This window comes from Pleurodeles waltl, chromosome 2_2 (assembly GCF_031143425.1).
Source record: "Pleurodeles waltl isolate 20211129_DDA chromosome 2_2, aPleWal1.hap1.20221129, whole genome shotgun sequence".
NCBI classification, from domain to species: Eukaryota; Metazoa; Chordata; class Amphibia; order Caudata; family Salamandridae; genus Pleurodeles; species Pleurodeles waltl.
The window spans coordinates 588,329,787-588,350,714 of NC_090439.1; the positions used below are offsets into that span (position 1 = coordinate 588,329,787).

The window sequence follows — 20,928 nt, forward strand, 5'->3', positions numbered from 1 at the left end:
CAACCTTCCTATTGAGAAAATCCCTGCTGAACATCCACACATATTAAGGAACCTCTTCTATTGCGTATATTGACTTACGAATGCAGTGATTAGGTCACCAGTGAAAATAAGCATCAGGAGCTATAAGGTACAAATAAGTATCAGAGCTATAAGGTACAAATCAGCCGCCTTCGATACAGTCTGCCACCGCACCCTACTAACCCGTCTACACGAAGCCGGCATCCAAGACAAAGCCCTCAACTGGATCTCCTCCTTTCTCTCCGGCAGAACCCAGAGGGTCCGACTCTCACCTTTCCACTCCAAAGCCACCAACCTCGTCTGCGGCGTCCCCCAAGGCTCCTCACTAAGCCCAACGCTATTCAACGTCTACATGGCCCCCTTTGCACAACTGGCCCGCCAGCACAACCTCAGCATCATCTCCTACGCCGACGACACCCAGCTCGTCCTCTCCCTGACCAATGATCCTCTCACCGCCAAAGACAACCTTCACGAGGGACTGAAATCCATTGCCGAATGGATGAGCAACAGCCGCCTAAAACTTAACTCCGACAAGACGGAAGTCCTCATCCTCTGGCGCACCCCATTGGCCTGGAACGACTCGAGGTGGCCCACCGCCCTAGGCCCTCCACCCACCCCAGCCAACCACGCACGAAATCTCGGCTTCATCCTCGACTCCGCCCTCACCATGTCCAAACAGGTCAACGCAGTCTCATCCTCCTGTTTTAACACCCTCCGTATGCTCCGCAGGATCTTCAAGTGGATTCCAACAGGAACCTGAAAGACGGTAACCCAAGCCCTCGTCAGTAGCAGACTCGACTACGGCAACACTCTCTACACAGGCATCCCAACAAAAGACATCAAACGACTCCAACGCATCCAGAACGCATCCGCCCGCCTGATCCTCAACATACCCCGCCGATGTCACATCTCCCCTCACCTGAGGGACCTCCACTGGCTCCCCGTGGACAAGAGGATCACCTTTAAACTCCTCACCCACGCACACAAGGCTCTACACAACACCGGACCCACCTACCTGAACACCAGACTCAACTTCTACGTTCCCTCACGTCAACTACGCTCTGCCAACCTTGCCCTTGCCATCGTCTCCCGAATCCAGCGCAAGACCTCTGGCGGCAGATCCTTCTCCTACCTCGCCACCAAGACCTGGAACGCACTCCCGACCTCACTACCCCAGACCCAGGACCTCCTCACCTTCAGGAGACTCCTCAAGACACTCTTCGAACGATAGCAGCACCCCCCTAGCGCCTCGAAACCCTAACGGGTACATAGCGCGCTTTATAAATTATTGATTGATTGATTGAAAATAAGCATGTCAGGTCAATGTTCTCTATGTGCCTGCTCCTTTTGATCCTCTTAGTTTCTTGTGCTGTACACTTCCTAGTGAGGACATCGTAACCAACCACTTGGGCAGGGTCTGACTGCATGATCTGCATGGCTGTGTGGGTCAGTGGCTGTGCCTGAAGTCTGTTTGTGCTAGAAAGTTCTGAAGCTTGAATCGACCATGGGGAATATGAAGCCTCTAGGACTTGTACATCAAGTCAAACTCCAGGCACCAGGCTTGTTACTCTGGCTGAAAATCTCTGGAGAACAGCCATTGTTAAGACATGATTTTTTTCTTGTTCCCAGAGGGCTCATCTTTGGGTAGGGAGAAAAGGGGAGGATTTCTCTTCAGGTTAGACTGAGCCTACGGAACACGCAGGGAACGTTTGAAAGAGTAGTCCTTGAAGTAAGTAACAAGTGAAGGAAAACAGGGCTTTTCCTACTCCCAACATCCCACATTCTGCCTCTAAGTAACATGGGCTAGTACACACAAGGGTGTCCCCTTATTGACATGTAATGCTGTTTGACTATATAAAGGGTCTAGAAAACTTTGATGGGTCTAATCGGGCTAAAAGGATTCTCATGTTTCCACCTTGGAAGTGTAATCTTACCCCACAATTGTAAACACGCGTATTGCCCCACCTGCTTTTCATAGCCACCCTTGAATCTGAAACCATTTATTTATTAAGATGGTTTATAAAGACCTACATATAGTCATTAGTTACTTCAGGTCTCTAAGAATGGCACAGGAGAAACGTGTAAGAACAGAAGAAGGGAGGTAGATTCTGATTGAATGGGATAGAACTTGTATCCAGGGTTGAGCCCCTGATTCCATGTGCAGTTTAATTGAAACCAAGGCTCAATAGTTGTCTAATTTGGCTCAAAACTCAGTTTAAGATTGAGGATGTTCCAGGTATATCTTCTATTTTAGTATACCACAAGTTGTGCAATCTTAGGTTTATCTTGGGATTGATGGAGAAATGCATTCTGCATGGTGGCTCCCATCCTCCCCGCCCCCCCCCAAACCCTCAAAAGGTACTGAGGTGTTAAACAAATATACTTATAATTTGGAGCTGTTGCTTCAATGATCCTTCGATTATATTGTTTTTTGTTTTATCTGTTTCTTCCTTCTTGACCACATGTCAAGTCTTCTGACGCCCTCAGTTGTCATGTTCACGCTATATAAGACGTTATTAATAAATAATCATGTTTTCTGATTGTTATATATTCAGCATTCCAGTACCACTTTGGGATGCTCTAAAAGTATTTAGATAAATGAAGTCCATACTTTAAAGTCTGTAGTCTCTCCTTCTGTATGTCCTTAATATTAGCTTATACCATGTCATGGTACACTGCCATGGCCTAGGCAGTGTACTATGATTAGGAAAACAAATATTAATGCTATTAAGATCCTTACCCTCTTACTTGCTGTCAGGTCCCTTCATCGCAAGAACTTTAACAAGGATTCCACCCTTTAAAGCTTGTAGTGTCATCAAGATAGCTGATTTCTTAACTATGCATTTCCCTAGTGAAAAAAGAAGCATTGCGAGTAATTGCTTTCTCAAATCCTTCCTCCAAACTTCAAACAACACGTGTTAGAACTTCACAAGTTATTTGTAAGGAAGACTGAAACTGTTAAACAGGGCACCTTGACCAACTTGAAATTCTAGAAAGTGACATCAGAGACACCCTCGGTGCACCACTCATTTATCTCATTGGCAACATCTTCACATTTCACTCCATATGTAAGGATGAGATTAGAATATTTCTTCAGAGTATTTGATGATCCTACTGTGTGCCATAAGACAATGGGGGTTATTACAACTTTGGAGGAGGTGTTAATCCCCCCCAAAAGTGACGGTAAAGTGACGGATATACCACCAGCCGTATTACGAGTTCCATAGGATATAATGGACTCGTAATACCCCCCAATGTGCCTTCCATTTTTGCTGAGGAGTTTGCAATATGTCTCACTAAAGCTTTACTGTTTATTACTAAACATATTTCTCCTCCAACTAAGTCTACAAAATATTTATTGACTCTTGCATTCATCAGAAATACCATTTGCCTGTATCCAGCAGTCCAAGTAGCTGCGTCTCTGAAGCCGAACTTACTTAAGATGGTAGTGCTAGTCAAAATGTAACAAATCCTATCTGGGAATCTTCTCGACTTGTGAACTGCTTTGTTTTCTCAAAAGCGAATGTCTTACATGGGCATTTGTGTGACTTTGAAGTCGTTGGTCACAGTTCTGAATTCTGGTGGGTTTACTCCACCTTGCCTCCTTTGGGTGCCAATGAAATGAGCCCTAGTGAGCTTGATATCGTTAAACATTTTGGTATCAATAAACATCTGCCTTGATTGCCAAGGAACTGCTCCAGTGGTTTTATAAAAGAAGGCTGTTACACACTACAGTTCTATTGTTAGCACCTAGCAGCTGTGATGACTGTCCTGGTAAACATCTTGGACGACGATATCCTTTCCTTTTTATCCCTCGCATTGTTTATCCTCCTGAGTCTGGGCAGTCACTGTTGGTCAGTGGACGCCACTAAAGTGATTGTGGGTAGTTCTGTCTGAATTTTTATTTTAATATAGGCTCACTGTTTACCTGGCTTAAGTGCAGTAATCCGTGAACCCCCTCCAGTGCCTCTTTCCCACCACTTCCTTTCAACATATAGCCTACATGCTGCTGCTTATGGGCATGCTTAGAATCCTATTTTTTTTATTTCACCGAGAATGAATGAAGTTAATGACACTCATAGCTCCCCGTGTGTCACTGGACCTCTGCAGCTGCAGGAATCTCTGCCCAGAGGCCTAGGGTAGCTGCATGTGTGGACGGGAAGGAGCGGCCTGAAGCTCCGAAGGGCTTTAGGGCATTTGGACCTTCAGTGGGTGTTTAAGGCCGAAACTCCGTCATCGCCCTTTGATGTTCATCAGACAGTAAGTCCTTGCCATGTCAGTGAAACAAATGGCCGTCCACCTAAAGTGCAACCCGACCATGAAATGCCATCGTTTGGGTTTATTTTTTGTGATGTATTTTTTTTTAGTATACCTACGAGCGTGTTACCATGTTTTAAGTGTGCTTGAAAATAAATCTTCTTTTGCAGAATGTGCTCAATTCCCAATTTTTGCGAGCATTTTTTGAGATTTTAAATCATTATTATTTGTAGGAATCACGAAATGCGCATCACGGCATGCGGGTTAGCTATCATTATAGGCATGGCTGCAAACTGCAAAGGACCCCATTATTCCGTGTCTGTGCCGAGGCGATGACAGAGTTAATGGAGCGCTGTTTGGTTTTCACATAATCATTTGTAGAGTGTCTGGCCACTCCGAGATGTGAGCAGTTTCAACGACCTTCCTCTTATCGTAGCAGCTTAAATACAGAATGTCCTGATATTGCCCAGAAAGACAGAGCGGGGGAAAAAGTGGTAGCCTTCGTCATCGAAGGTCACTCGAAGTACTGGAAACATGTTAGTGGCATGAGGGGGTCAGGGCAAGAAGTGTTTGCACAGATGAAGCGAGGAGCTTCTAGGCTCTTGCCCGCACAAGGCCGAGGTAGCGAAAGGGCAGCGCACCTGACCTGGCGCGTGCACATCAGACCGAGCGGGAAAGCTCCAAGGTCGTAGAGTCCCCGATGGAGCAGATATCCTAAGCGAGCTCGCAGGGGCGTAGGAGACAATACATTTCTGGGGAGGACAGGGACAGCCTTGGGGACTTTCAATCCAACCCTATACAAATCGCTCGTTGTTTACGAACTGCAGGCTCCGATAAATATACACAATCATATATATTGGAAGTGAAATAGGGAGAAAGGAAGGCATGTTTACACAGTCTGAAAGTATCTTTAATTGCTATTTACATTCACAAAGTAATTAGCTCAAATGTGAAAATAACATGTTGATTAACCTTGCATCTTCATGCACCAAGCAAATAAAGGTAGGAGGGTAAAAAGGAAGAACATACCCTTTGCGCCCCACACCCACCATGCCCTTCACCTCATGCCAATTGGAACCGCACTGGAGATATGAAAAGCGATTAGGTACAAGAGTTGTAAACTGTGCTCGGAAACCATAGTTCTAATAACACTTCTACTCCTGTGTGTGATCTTGGGCAGCTCAGCTCCACATCAGTCATAACTAGAAGCATTTCAACTGAAGAAGCTCTTGCAGTTACAGGCTATATAAACTTGGATTCTCTAATCTCTGTATAAACTGCAGTCATGCATTTCTTTAGAAACAGCTGTTTGTGATGCACCAAGTCACTGCGTATAAAGAAAAGACATTCACTGATTATAAAAAAAAAGACATTGGAAAATGACTATGATAGGGTTATTACAGTAGAGTTCTGACAATACAGTGCCTTCTGCCAGAGCTAGCAGCCAAGGTAAAAGGCAGTTCAGGTCACAGAGCATAATTAATGCAGCTGTTTAAAGCAAAAAATGGAATGTTGCTTTTCTTCTTCTGCTCTACTTTAATAGCTTGGAATGACAGAAGCTATGCACTAAGGTTTTAAGTGGTTTGTGGGAAAGTTGTAGGTGTGACCATTGTATTATATGAGGTAAAATACCCCTGGCGTACATAAGGATATTGCAAGTCACCTTGAAGTTCATACCTCATAAACAAGCATTGGCAAAGCCAATAGGTCTCGCCTGTGCAAGTTCTATTGCCTTTGCCAATGTGTTTTAGCCATGCTGTACACTAGTGAGACTACTATTCAGCATGGCTCAAAGTTAATGGCATAAAGGAGAATGATGTGTCATCGACTGGTGTGGCGTAGTGTCATGGAGTAAGTAGAGTGTCCTAAAATGGAGCAGTAAACTAACTTTAAAGGAACAGGGGTCCTTTGAATAAAATGCATCACCATTCCCATAAACAATGATATTAAAGTAGTATGCAAATGGAATGTTTCATACATTTATTCAATCAAAATATAAAAGATCAAATGTAGTGGGAAAACATCAACAGGGGAAATCGAGAAAGACTGGTATTCGGGCATAACACAAGTTATCTGGATGACCCAATGTCAGCGATCACAATAAAAATGTAAAAAGTAACCTATATAGTACAGTGGTTTAGAGGAGGCTGGCCTGGTTTGTATTGGGTACCTATGGTACTTACACCTTATACCAGGTCCAGTTATCCCTTATTAGTGAAATGTAGGCAGTGTCTAGAAGCCAGGCTCTCTGGGGGTAGCTGTAGCCAAGGCTTATCTAGGAGACATGCAAAGCTCATGCAATACCACTGTAGTCACACAGCACTCACACACATGAAAGAAAATACTCAGTGTTACAAAAATAAAGGTATTTTATTTTAGAGACACAAATGCCAAAAATACCATAGAGACTATACTCCCTTAGGAGGTAAGTAATACACCAATTATATACACTAGTATGCAGCAATAGCAATAAAAACAGTTAGAAAAGTGCAATTAGTGAAAATCACAATGGTTAGAAATGGGCCTAGGGGAAACCCAAACCATATACTAAGAAAGTAGAATGCGAATGTCGGTTTCCCACCTAGGCAAGGGTGATGTGTAGAGGGGCACTGGGAGTATTAGAAAACACCAAAGGTAAGTAATAGAACCCACCTCAGAGCCCAGGAAAGCAGGAGTAAATCACAGTAACTTTCCTAGAACATACAAGAACACGAGAGAGAAGATAATGCAAGAACCAGAAGATAATTCAAGACACAAAGGGTGGATTCCTGGACCTAAAGACCTGTGGAAGAATGGGACTAGGTCCAAGAAGCACAGAAGAGTCCAGGGAGGACAGGAGCCCCTGCTAACCCGAATCAAGGTGCAAAAGAAGAACCACTGGTGAACAACAGCAGTCAGTACTGCACCCAAGAAGATGGATGCGGGTTCCTGGTTGGTGCAGATGATATCCCACACCGGATGGATGATGGCAGTCTGGTTTGCGTCACTGGATTCCGCCAACAAACCTTGGCACATGCAAAACTCACGGTTAGCGGAAAATGGCACTGCCTGGGACCAGGAGGGACCTGGTGGACTCTACCCAGGAGAAGGAGTCAGAGGGGGCTCTCAGCAACTCAGAGAGCCCACAGAAGACCAGCCAGTGCACACAGGAGTCCTTCAGTACCTAAGTACCATATACTAGGGACTTATAAAGGGGCACCAGTATGCCAATTTTGGTTGAAATACTGTGTTACCAGTATGCAACAATCATAATTTAAGGGAGAGAGCATAACTACTGGGGTCCTGATTAGCAGGATCCCAGCAGACACACTCAAACACACTGGCAAACAGGCCAAATGTGGGGGTAACCAAGGTATCAAGAGGCTACTTTCCTACAAGGTTAGCATCCACAATAATGATTTACAAGCTTTTATACACCGACTTTTCCATGAATGACTCAAATAGTGAATCAAGAAGACATTATCTCATAGTACCTATGCTTATGCCAACTTATGTACAATATCACAAATTCAAGTCAAGGTACTTTGGCCGACGATATTTCGATCCCCTAGACAAGTATCAGGATCATCCTAAGCCTTCGTTAAGCTTGAGTTAAAAGGGTTACAGAGTGCTTGTAACCAAAACGGCGAAGATAAATCGGACTCATGTCTCATATGAGTGAGAAGGCGATCTGAATCTCTAATCAAGCGCCAATGCCATAAAGTAGTAGTAGAGTGGAGTAGTGTCACAGTGTAATAGAGTGTCGTAGAGTGGAAAGGCATAAGGAAGAGTGAACTGGAGTAGAGTGAAGGTAAGTAATGTGAAGTGGCATAGAGAAAGTTGGGTAGAGTGTTACAGTGAACATAGTACATTGTTGTATAGTGGAGTGGCATAGAGGGTTGTGCAGTGGCATTGAGTAGAGTATCGTAGATTGAAGTGGCATAGAGTGGTGTGGAGTGGCATACAGTGGAGTAAAGTGGAATGGAGTGGAGTATAGGGAGTTGTGTAGAGAGTTACAGAGTGGAGAAAGTGTTAGAGTTTAATGGAATAGAGTGTCAGGGTCTAGTATCATGTAGTGTAATGTCAGAGTGAAGTGTCAGAGTGGAGTTGGGTGGTCTAGAGTGAAGTGGCATAGCGTGCAGTGGTGCAAAGTAGATTGGTGTAGAGTGTAGTGATATAGAGTGCATTGGTTTTGAGTAAAGTGGTGTAGAGTGCTTTGGCGAAGTCTGCACTGGTTTAGCGTACAGTGCAGTAGCGTAGAGTAGAGGAGAGCAGAGTGGAGTGGCACAGAATAGATTGCTGTGGTTCAGAGTGCTGTGTCATAGAGTAATGCGTTGCATGGTAGAGTGGAGTGGTGCAAGGTGGAGTGGACTGGTGTAGAGTGCAGTGGTGGAGTGCAGTGCTGCAGAGTAGAGTGGCATAGAGTGTAGTGCCATATAGTACACTGGTGTAGAGTGCAGTAGAGTGGCATATAGTTGAGCGGTGCAGAGTAGAGTGCTGTGGTGCAGAGTAGAGAGGAATATAGTTCAGTGGCAGAGTGCAGTGTTGCAGAGTAGAGTGTCAGAAAGGGCAGTGCTGTTGAGTAGAGTGGCATAGAATGCATTGGTGTAGAGTGCAGTGATGTAGAGTGATGCACAGTAGAGAAGAGTGGCGTAGAGTACAGTGGTGCAGAGTAGAATAGAATGGCATAGAGTGCAGTGGCATGGAGTAGATTTCTGCAGAGTACAGTATAGTGGTGAAGGGTAGATTGTTGCAGAGTGGAGCATAGAGTGGTGCAGGGTACATTGGCGTGGTGCAGGATAGATTAGACTGGCATAGCATAGAGTAGAGTTGCGTAGATTGCAGTGGCATAGCGGAGATGATTTCAAAGTAGAGTGAAGTGCCCTACAATGGAGTGGTGTAGAGTAGATTAGAGTGCAGTGGTGCAGAAAAGAGTGCAGTGGGACAGAGCACAGTGGCTTTGAAAGCAGTGGAATAGAGTGCTGTGGTGCAGAGTAGATTGGCATAGAGTGCAGTGGGATAGAGTGCATTGGTTTTGAGTAAAGTGGTAAACAGTGCACTGGCAGAGTTCAGGGGTGTAGTGTACGATGGTTAGAGTAGAATAGCATAGATTGCAGTGGCATGGTGTAGAGTGGAGTGGCACAGCATAGATTGCAGTGGCGTAGAGTAGCACAGAGTGGAGAAAAGTGGTGTAGGGTGCAGTGGGATAGGCATAGGGTAGATTGTTTCAGAGAACAGTGAAGAAAAGATAGAGAAAAGATAATATACTTCAATATGCTGAAGTATGTAACGATAACAACAACATAAATAATAACGCTAGGCATAACGGCCCAAAATGAAATATGGCTTTTCCCTGTTAGCCACACTGTAATCAAGCGCTTCATTACCTAGATAACAAAACATTAAACATAAATGTTAGAAAAATATACCCTTCTAATAGCTAAATTGTTGTGTGAAAAGGTAAAATCTGGGCTCAATCTCGACTTCACTGTTTCACCAACTGGTGTGATCTTAGGCAAATACAAATATTGTGTTTCACAGAGTCTCCTTTCTAGCCTGCAGGTGTCAGGCTGAGTGCTACTCTGTTCTTTCTTTAGATCTTCCTCATTGTCTTGCAGCTCCTCTTGAAGGCCTCCTACAGTGCTCCTCTTCAAGGCAGCAGGTGATGCAGACGTAATCATCCAAAACTCTTCTCCGCCTGGTGCCCTTTGTTCTTATGAGCACCCTTAATGCCCACAGCTGTGAACAGGACAAACAAAAGGGCAGAGGGCGCAGGGGGCCTCCCGACTCACCTTCATTCTGTTACCATCAGATTGGAGGATGGTGGATACAGGGCTATCATAAGTAGCGCTTTTGTGCGCTAATGGCCCTCTGAATAATAGATGTGAGAGGGGAAATTATCGTGTCCCCTTCTCCCCCCACCTTCGTCCCCCGTGTCCCCCACCCTCCAAAATCTGGGGGGGATACATCCCCCGCGTCCCCCACACTTCCTACGCCCATGCGAGCTCGTCCTCTGGAAACACCGATGCAAGCTTTATACATTTCGCTCGTAGTAACGCGCACTTTTGTTTGACTAGGTTTGCAGTTATCACTTTCATCTCACAAACTGAAACCCCCAAAGTTTTGGCGTTCCGTCCAGCATTTCAGTAAGACATAATGCCACAAGTCGAAAAACTGCATAATTTATTTCTTTTATTTCTCCTGCTATAGCAGATTCGTTCTGAAAGGCTACCTAAATACATCCGGTCCCAAAATGTCAATGTTCAACCTCTTGCTCATCGTTTCAGTTAGTATTTTTTCACACTGGAGAAAGCCCACTGCATTAATAACACAATACCAACTCGGAAAGCACGCAAAGCTTGCTTTGTGGGGGGGAAAAAAAAAATATATATATATATTCATATATATATGTATATGTGTGTGCAGGGGGCCAAAGTTTTTAATAGGAGACCGCCATCCGTGCTACCAAGTGCGTTGTTGGAAAACGAGGTCGTTCATTCTTGATTTCACATCAAGCCTCCATCCTCCGCCATTGCACGCACACGATCTCCTTATCATGATCTTGCAGGTTCCTTTCATCCACGGTTTGACTATTTCTCTTCCCTTTATCTATCTAATCTTTTTTGCATTTGCCTATCTAGTTCTGGGCCAAAATGTAATGAGTTCTAGACCGTAAATGTGTGTCTGCGAGGCCACAACTAACAGCATAATCTAAGCACCTATCACAAGGACACAGCTTGCGTCATAGTCAGAAACACACTCAGGCAAGGTAACTTAATACAGTGAAGATTCATAGGGACATATGAGCACTGGGAGTCCTCTGTATAAGGATACATAAGAATTGTTAGAATTTGGGTCTGTCAGACAATAGCTCATTGAGTCACTTGGACGGTGGAATGCTGGAAGATCACAGATATGGAAAATGGGCATAGATCTCGGCATCCAGGGCACCATGAGGCATATGAACAACCCGCTTTAGGACTGGTAGGTTTTCTTTCATTGGTTAGAGAGCCTGGGAAAAAAAAGTATTTTCACCCAAATCTCAATAATACTACACTCCCTCCTCTCACCACTATCCCCAGAACTTGAAATCTTGGCATGTATGCACAGCATACTGAGAACAAAAAAGAACCAGCGTGGTGGGGCCAGCATGCACGCCAAGTAAGACGCGCAGTGAGGGAGCTCCGGATCCTGGAGGCAATAATTTGGCACCATCTACAACACCTGGCCTGGGAGCTGCATGTGTTCAGTGGAGAGGTGCAGGGGATGGCACGTCGCCCCCGCTCCTGGTGAGGAGATCTCCCGCATGCCCAGCAGGACAGCAAAGCATTCCAGTGTGTCCTGACCCAGCCGGAGCCGCCATCTTGACTGGTGTGTCTGTCAGTGACTGCCAGTGGGGCCCGTGGACCTCAGGTGGGTGGACCCTGGCAGCCAGCGACCAGAGCTGGGTACCCTGATCGATGGACAGAGTAGAACAGTTGACCGCGGGGACACGGCCTGCCTAAAAGGCCCATCGCGCATGCTGCCTCTCCACGCGGCAATCGACGGCCTGCAGGGCTTTTGTCTGGACAGGGCTGCCCTGCGGTTTGCCATAGCCGGCACGGAGGCTGCAACACCGATTACACCCAGGTAGCAGAGACCAACACCAACAAGTGCCGCAGGCGGCCCTGCCTGGACACTGTCAATAAAAGAGCGGAAGCTCACTACGGCCTGGTTGGTGGCCCAGAGGGCAAGGAGCCGGAAGGCAACGCAGGCTGTGGCCTTAAGGTGAGAGGAGTGAAAGGCGCAACAGGCCCTCCTAATGGAGAACTGTGGGTCCATCGGTGATTGGTCTTCTGGACCGGGGGCTCCCTCAGAGAATCCCATAGCAGGGCGGTGGACGTCTGGACACTGGTGTTGCCCTCTGGTGACTGAAAAAGGAGTGGCGCCTGTTGGGAGGGCTGGGAGAGACTCCGGGATGGCGGACTGGTCAGCGGGAGGACTGCCCGTAGTGAGGGCCCGCTCTGCTACATCTATCTTTGTGGCCACCCCCCTCCTCTTCTCCTGGCCTGCTTGTCAGGGACGCAGCCTGCGGTACCGGGGAGCAGCATGCCCCTTGTAGGGGATTTGGGAGTGGGATGTGTGCCCCGTTGATGTACTGCTGCTTCCCGCTACTGGGCTTTTGATGAACCTCCCCACCCACCACGACCTCCAGTATCCGAGAGCTAGAATGGGGAGGGTAAGAGACGCACCCTCCGCTCACTTGTGGAGGCAAAATGACTGCTGGGGCTCCCTACATCAGAAGAAGCCAGGTACTGGAGGCAACTGGCCCCCCCACACCCATCATGCAGGACTATATGAACCACTTCCTGCAAGAGATACAGACAGAAATTACATCCCTCAAAGCCTACCACAAATCTTAATTCCGAGAAGTCCAGAAAGTAACTGAGTTTAGAGAGAGAGGGGACAACCTTGAGCGCACTGTTGATGCGCTAGCAGAAGACCAAGAAATGCTTTTGAGGCGCATGGCGACACTTGAACGAACAGAACATTGAACTCCAACGTAAACAGGAAGATTTAGAAAACAGAAGCTGTTGAAATAACATCCGAATACGGGGGTGCCCAGGAGAGAGGAAGGAATGGACATTATAGCATACACTGCAGCCTTGCTGCATTCTGTTGGGGGGGGGACCCTTCGCGACCTCTGTCATCTCTTGACAGGGCCCACTGAGTGGCGACTGCCCCAGGGTCCCCCAATGCCACCCTGGACATCTTGGCTCGAGTACATTATTTCACTGAAAAAGAGACCATTATCAAAGCAGCACAGCTGAAATCCGGCCTAGAATACAAGGGTCACAAGACTCAACTATCTCAAGATCTATCCATCACCACTCTAAGGAAACATAAAGACTTCAAGGCAGTAACTGACAAAGTAGGAACATTAAATGTCAAATATCATTGGGGTCATCCATTTGCCTTAATCTTTAAATGGGAGGGTACGAGACGCACCCTCCGCTCACTTGTGGAGGGGAAACGACTGCTGGGCCTCCCTACATCAGAAGAAGCCAGGATCTCCTCTCAGCTGGAGGGTTCTTCTAGTGATCTCAAACCCACCTGGAGCATGGTTGGGTGAGGTCATCCTGATAGGAGCTGAGTGACGACGTCCTCACAGGAAATGAAGAGGGACCTCATACAGCATCTACGAAACATGAACAATCCACCCTTGCCTACACGATCCGGCACGGGCTCCGCTGGCAATGACCGACACTCTGACGCCTAGTGGTTGGCCACTCCTGGACTGGGCTATTTGCTGTTTATAACTTACCTTGATGGCGGCGCTGGCCCCCGGGAGGCCACTGGAGCTTCCTCTGAATCTCTGAATAAATGAGAAAAAACCTGTTTGCGATATTGCTGATTTGTCCCCGGTATTTCGCCCTGCTGGAGAAGCTTGTGGCTCTATAAGGCTCTTTAACAAGGGTGGGTACACAAGCTAGGCTCTGTTGACCTACGTTTGTTTTTTAATGTTTTACCTATTTGTTATTCTCAGGTCTGCATTAGGTCTTTGGGATAAGCGGGGAGAGACATGGTCATACCAGACATACTGGATGGAGGCGCATGAGGGGGAAGGGCCCCTCAAAACAATAAGTCAGAGCCTACACCTTAGCCATTGCCGGCCCCTGCCTACTTCATGATGAGCCATTGGGCGGGTATGAAACTATTATCTCTAAATGTCCGGGGACTCAACTCTCCGAACAAGCGTAAACAGCTCTGGAGATATATTCTTCAACATAACCCCAATATTGTATTCCTCCAAGAGACACATCAACGTGGGAATGGGCAGACATAGAATGGCCTCCAAAATACCCTGTACAACACTGGGCATACACTGACACCAAGATGCTGGGGTTGGTCATATTCTGTAAAGCACACTTCAGCCCACACATTACCAAAGTATTCAGGGACAGGGAGGGGCGGTATCTGACCTTGCACATACAGAAGGGTGGAGAGCGCCTCCCCCTGCTTAACATACATGTGCCTAACACTGCTCAGGATGCCTATTTATGACGTGTGCTGAAGGCCCAACTGGAGGGACTTGGGGGGACATTATTATGGCAGGAGACAGACACACTAATACACATCAGGCGACAGGAGCCATGTCAGCACAACTTAAATGGGACATGCTCAACCTAGGCCTTATAGACGCTTGGTGTATTGGCACCAGTACATGCAGGACTACACCTTTTATTCTTATGTCCACACCAGGTACTTCTGCATAGACTACCTTTGCCTCTCACACAAGCTTCTACACGTCCTCAACACCATTGCGATCTCAGATATATCCATCTCTGACCATGCGCATATTGAAGCGTTATGGCCTCCCCCCCACCCAACAGGGTCCAAGGAGAGACCCCCAGGTGGCGACTCCCAGCAAGGTTGATGAGGGACCCGCTAGACATAGCGGAGATCTGAATGGGCATCACTGACTACTTCACTCACAATATGGATAAAGCAATCTCCCTGCACACTCTAGGGACAGCTTTAAGGTCGCAATTCGGGGAGTGCACGTGGCTGGGAGGAGCGCATAGTAGAGCACAATCTGACCTCTACATAAAAGTGGTGGAACAACAAGACAAGGTCTGTCCCACTCACCAGAATAAATGATCGTTGGCCACTCTGAGGGACTAGCTGTGAGCTCATAGAATGAACAAGGCTGAGAGATCCCTTCTTTCGCTCAAACAACACTCCTATGAAGTTGTTAACAAGGTGGGTATACAACTGGCGCGCAGGCTAAGGCAACAGCAACATAAGGCACATATAACAAAGCTTCTGAAATCCAGTGCATCCTAGGCAGTCACAGGTAGGGACAATCGGAATGAGCTCCATGCCTACTACCAGACCCTCTGTGGTAGTGACACAATGTCGCAGGAGCAGATTGACGCTTAACTGAGCTCCTGCGACTAGACCCCATTGGAGTCCATACATAGGAATCTGCTATCTCGGCAGAAGAGATACGCCTCGTGCTATGCGCACTTCCCATAGACAAGGAGCCAGATGGATTGCCGGTGAGTTTTTTCCTGCTGTTTCTTCCTGACCTGGAGGTCCATTTGCTTAAACTATACAATTTGTTTACAGAGGTCACAGGACTCACCCCTATGCTGGCAGGGGCTGAAATCCCACTAATTCCCAAGCCAGAAAAGGACCCTACTCATTGCGCCTCTTATCGCCCCATTGCCCTGCTCAATTCTGATGCCAAAATCTACACAAAGATACTAGTAACTAGGCTTGAGAAATGTATATGCCTAGCCTTATAGATCCCGACCAGGTGGATTTCATTTGGTGCCGGCAGGGAGCGGACAACATCCACGGGGCAGCACATCTGATTGAGAAAGCCAACCGACCTGCGATCCCTGCATGTCTTCTCTTGCTGGATGCGGAGAAGGCATTTGGTGGGGTCGATGGAGATATTTCCGCTTGGTTCTGGTGAGGGTGAAGTTAGGCCCCAATATGATCTCTAAAATAATGGCCTCCTACGTATCTCCAATTGCTGCTATTCATTAGAACGGAAGACTTGCAGATCCCATTAATTGTAGAGGTGACCCAGGAGGGCTGTCCCCTTTTACCACTCTTATTTGCCATAGCAGTAGAGCTGCCCAGTCATAGAACCTCCCAGCCAGGGCACTCCCACGCAGACTTGGAGCCTGTGCATGCTCTCTCTCCAGCCCAGCAACAGGGTTGTTTTGCTGGAGAGAGCCTACTGCACATGTGTGTTTGGCCGGCCCGAGATGGCCGGCTAAACATACATGCGCATTGAGGAGGAGTGATGTGCTGCTCATCACCCTGTGGCCCCGCCCCTTTACAAGAAAACAATAATAAACAGGTATTCTTGTAAAGGTTTTGCAACTGCCGCTGCTGGCGGGGGAGGGAGGGAGGCAACGCTCCTCCGCTCTAATGGAGTAGAACCACCCCTGCTACTGACACGAAAATGAGGGTAAGTGGTGGGTCCAACAAGTGTAGCCTCTACTTCTCCTTAGATGTGTGTGAAGAAGAAAGGAATGCAGAAAGCTGATGGATTGCCCAGTGTGACATTTATATAAGAAAAGATGCACAGTGGACAACTACCTGCTTGTCAGGAAAAAAGGTAGCATACAGAGCTTGAACTGACCAGGTCTGCAGCCCGCAGGCATGATACGAAGAAGTGATGGCAATGAGAAACAGTTTTGAAGCTCAGAAGCCTTGAATGGACCACACTGGAAGAAAAGGTGTTTGCTAATAAAGACCTGCTTCACCTGAAAACAACTACACTGCAAGCACCAGGGGAGGGTTTGATGAGAAAGATTGTAAAGAGCCTCTGAGCTTCCAATGTGCCCCCGGCTGCCCCAGTCTGGGTATTGAGCTTGCTTGGCTCTCTTCTCTGCCATGGGAATGCTGAACAGGGTTACAAGTGTGACTTTATGCTTTTGTCCACACAAGATTGGGGCAGCAGTTGCTTCTGCCATTTCGTAGGACTTTGAGAGCCCCATGGGCTCCCCCTAAAGCTCCCCAAGCACAATTAGAAGCTAAAAGTTTGATTGTTGGTTCCCCTTTCCCGAGGATCTAAGTGTGCGGCACTATGAATTGTGCCTTTGTGCTTTGGCCTTTACCCTTATCAGCGACCTGGGCATCCTGAAGTCTGGGTTACGTGAGGCAGCTGTAATATCCCTCAATCTCCTGTCTCTGCTGCGGATGGAGCCTCATATTTGAGCTATCTTCCGAGTGGGCTCTGCTCTTTGTTTGGGCACATAGTGCTTGGAGCTGTGGCAGCTGCTGAACCTGACCACGAGGTCTCTTGATAAGTGTGGCCTCTGCAAGTCCACCGAGATGTGCATGGGGAAAGACCATTGCATCCACAATGGTGATGAGCCCCTAAACTGAGGCACATAGCAGCAGTTTTGTAAAAGCTCCAAGGGATACGGGCACATGTTTGATTGGTAAAGACTTTGATTCCAACCCTCTCTAGTCTGATATTCATCAGAGAGCACACCTACACCTTGACTATATGACCAGAACTCTGTATCACTACAAGTCCACAGTGAAACGTTGCCTGCTATCTCCCCCCCCCACACACACACACACACACATATGAAGGTATTGGTTAGCACTACTATATTCCTCATGTTGGTGTGTGTAAGAAAAAAATACTTTAACTAAGACAAAGCACTGGCTAGACATTCATGTTTTGAGAGTAATTCCATGATTCACCTAGCTCTGCGTCTCTAGCCCTCATTCATTTCCATAACAAGTCTTGGCCAGCTCTGTCTCCGGGGTTCAAGTGATGAAGGGGATATTTTGGTGTTACACTTTGGGTACAGTAGCAGGAACACTCCTAGATAGGCTGTATAAAAGAATCCAGGTGATACAACTGAGGCCAGAAGCCCCTGTTTACCATGAGACCCCCGAATCGCTTCCCCCAAGTGCCATGGAATGTTCTGCGCTGACTTTTGAGCTGTTGATTTTATGAGACATTTGTTGATTTTGGCAGCAACCTAAGAGCATAGAATTGTACATAAAGCCTTTGAAATGTAAGGAGCGTCAGGGGCGTAGCTTCAGGTGGTGTTTGGGGTTTTACACCACCTAGGAAATGTATTTTGTGAGAAATAGTTGGGTACTGGTGATTTTAGTCGGGTATGGTGCGATGTCTGTCGGATTTGACCAGGGTTTTTTACACAGGCAGACAAAAATAGACACACACTCTCTCCTTCTCTCTCTGTTTGGAAATACTTCCAAAATGTTGGTCATTTCACAAAATAATGTGTTTTCTCTCACTTTAGTACCCCTACCTAGCCACATTGCTCTTCCTTTCCGCTGCCCCTTACCACCCATGGGCGCCCTGCTGTCCTGTAATGTATTTTGTACCTATTACATTATGTGCCACCGTGGTTGTCGGGAAATCTGAAGCGCACACACATCCTCAGTTCTGGTCTGAGCAGAGTAACTGGACGATTTTGGAAGTGGTTGTTGAATTTCCTGCATCCAAGTGGGAGCGTGCACCAGAGGGGCACTCCCACTTTATGGAAGTAGGCACTGCAATAAGCAGGAAGTAAGCACGTGTATTTATTAATGTATTTACTGGGATTTACAGTTTGATCCTAGATAGGAAGCAACATAGCGTGGTACATAGAGGCGCTAGGGAAGGACTCAGCATTCTAATTGTGTGTGCTACTAGTGGGCAGGAATGCGTGAGCCTGCAGTCTCCAGTGGCTGCCATTTGATTGAACCGGATCCCCACTCCAGGTCTCATTATTGTGTTCTTTCAATCCCTGCAGGGGCGGACTAGCAGAGCGCTTGAACCGGCTGCAGAACAGAGAGAGGTCCGCCATTAGCTTTTGGAGGCACCAGGGTGTTGCTGATCTCAGAACTCCATCAGGTAAGAACCAGCACAAAATGCAGGCAGCGCACAGCTTCAGTGCGCAAGGTATATCACAAATGTGGACATAACTGTGCCACCGGGAGAGGACTCCAAGCGTGGAGCCACAGTTCTAACACAGAATAAGCCACAAGGCACAAAGGGTGAATGAATGGGGTACATTTTCAAACAACGCAGGTACAATAGCTGTCCCTGTCGACCACGCAAATTCCTTACTGATTGGCAAGCACTGGGATTTTTCTGCACCTCTGTATCTATTCTACATTTAAAGATGTGCACCTAAACTGGGTGTTGGTAATAACTTCCAGTGCGAGTATTAGGGGCCTCTAAACCGTATATACCGCTGAAAGGTTGTCCAGATAAATTGCAAAATGCCTCAGTTCCACCATGCTACCCAGAAGTGTAAAATCTGATGAAGTCTTTTTTTAATTTTTTTATTTTCATTGCCACGGAGAAAAGGCAGCGAAAAATCTCAAAGGAAAGGTCACTTTCAAGCGAATTCCTCAGTAAAAGTCTCCTGCGAGAGTAGCCTGTGAATGAGTTCCCCCCATACCACTGTTGGGAAAGTGAAAGGGGGAAAAGAGCCGAGCTAGGGGTGCACCTGGATTTTAAAGGGAACGTTTGCTCTGTTTTTTAAATATATCGAAAGTGCGCCTCGAGTCCACGTCGCAGAGGATGTTCTGGTTTTCTAAACTGTGTGCTGTACACGCTAATGTGCTCGAATTTAAAATCCGTCTCGACGCTTGGAGAAAAAAAAGATGAAAAAAACCATATAGGCGAATAGTAGGTGAAGATTGGAACTTTCTATATCTTAGATTTATGTATTTGTTGTTAGCCGCTGTAGCATTTCGCACAAAATGCCTTGACGTGGTAACAAAAGTATTTTATGAGTGGTGCGTGCACTAAATGTATGGCAGTTATGCATGAGCCATTCATACTTTGGTGTGGAAAAAGGGATATCGAAGTCAAAACTAATATCTTAAACAATTCTTACTAAACAAAGTCGCACGTTGTGTGTGACACAGCACAGAGCACCACCATACAAACAGCATTGCTGATCGACAGTAAATTGAACACCCCCAGACATTTCTCTCAATACAATAAATATGCCATTGTTTCTAAATCCCTAGAGTTTTATTTTTTGTTTTCTCATGCGCATCCAGAGTGTTGGCAGACCTGCATGAAATGCAGTGAACCTATGCCACATTATTTGGTTCCCGGCATGCACATAGCCAGCTTGTTTAGATAAAAAGCAGAGAAAGAAGACTGACCACTATAGACAAAAACCCTTCTCTTGAAGGAGGAGTATTGCCAGCATCCTATTGCACAAGATGGGTCTTTCACTTGGAGCAAATGAGGACAGTAGTAGATGGCGGATAAGACCTTGTGGTTTAGGTCTGACGGGGCATAACGGTGGGTTTGGTGCTTGGTGAGGGCAGTGCTGGCATTAGGGCGACTTAGACCAGGGGGCGGCTGTGTATCAGTCAGTCATCAGGTGTTTCTTGTATAAAACATGGCTCCTGCCAGCGTTAGGCGAATGGGTCCCTGTGTTGTTGGGGACGCCTCCTCAGCAAAGAGGAATAGCAAGAGTGACAGAGGCGCTACTATAGCAAGTTTGAGCCTGTGGGAGAGAGGCAACAGAAGGCAGGGGTGCTGCCTGTCAGTGAAACAGGAATGGTGACAGAGGTGCAGTCAGAGATGGTGAGAAGGTTGGCATAGTGACTGCCCGGGTACAAAGGGAGGCCCAGTGAGTAGGTTAAAGTCTGGATAGAGGGCTGCCCAGAGAGTAGGTGTCGGATGTATGTATGATCAAAGATGCTTATTGGCATTGGTACCCACATAGACTGGTGGATTGGGGGCGGGTGGGCGTTAAGTGTTGGATGGAGAGGCTCCCAGTTGACTAATGTGTACGGTGGGTGGATATTGATAGATGCGCAGTTGGTGGAGCAGTGACTAAATGGATCTGGTTTCCTGTAGACTGATGAGTAGGGTTCCCAACAGATAGAAGTAGAGTAGATGGTGATACAATAGACAGAATGCCGGTTGGACAGATTGGCATCTGAGAGCTGTCTGGCATATATGGTGCTGGTTTGATAAGGTGCATGTAGGAGGGTGTCAGGTAGATTGGGTATGGACTAAGTGGAAAAAGTTTGTCCATAGCTATAGGCAAGGAACATGTCTTATTTTAAAACCAGGAACAAAAATATTTGATTAAGAGAGCCATTGCCGGAGGGCATTTTGGGAAATGGTCGCCTTGCAATTATGTAAAGGGAAAACGCCATCACCCCAGG

General features: G+C 46.8%; 1 protein-coding gene across 1 annotated transcript in view; it reads left to right on the top strand.

The window, feature by feature from the left end:
• The window catches only part of SPIDR (scaffold protein involved in DNA repair), a 1,761,208-nt gene that overhangs the window by 504,871 nt on the left and 1,235,409 nt on the right, over nt 1-20,928 (top strand). The window contains exon 8 of the mRNA XM_069220129.1: nt 18,537-18,637. Coding sequence (XP_069076230.1) covers nt 18,537-18,637 — 101 coding nt within the window. The remainder of the gene's footprint in view (nt 1-18,536; nt 18,638-20,928) is intronic.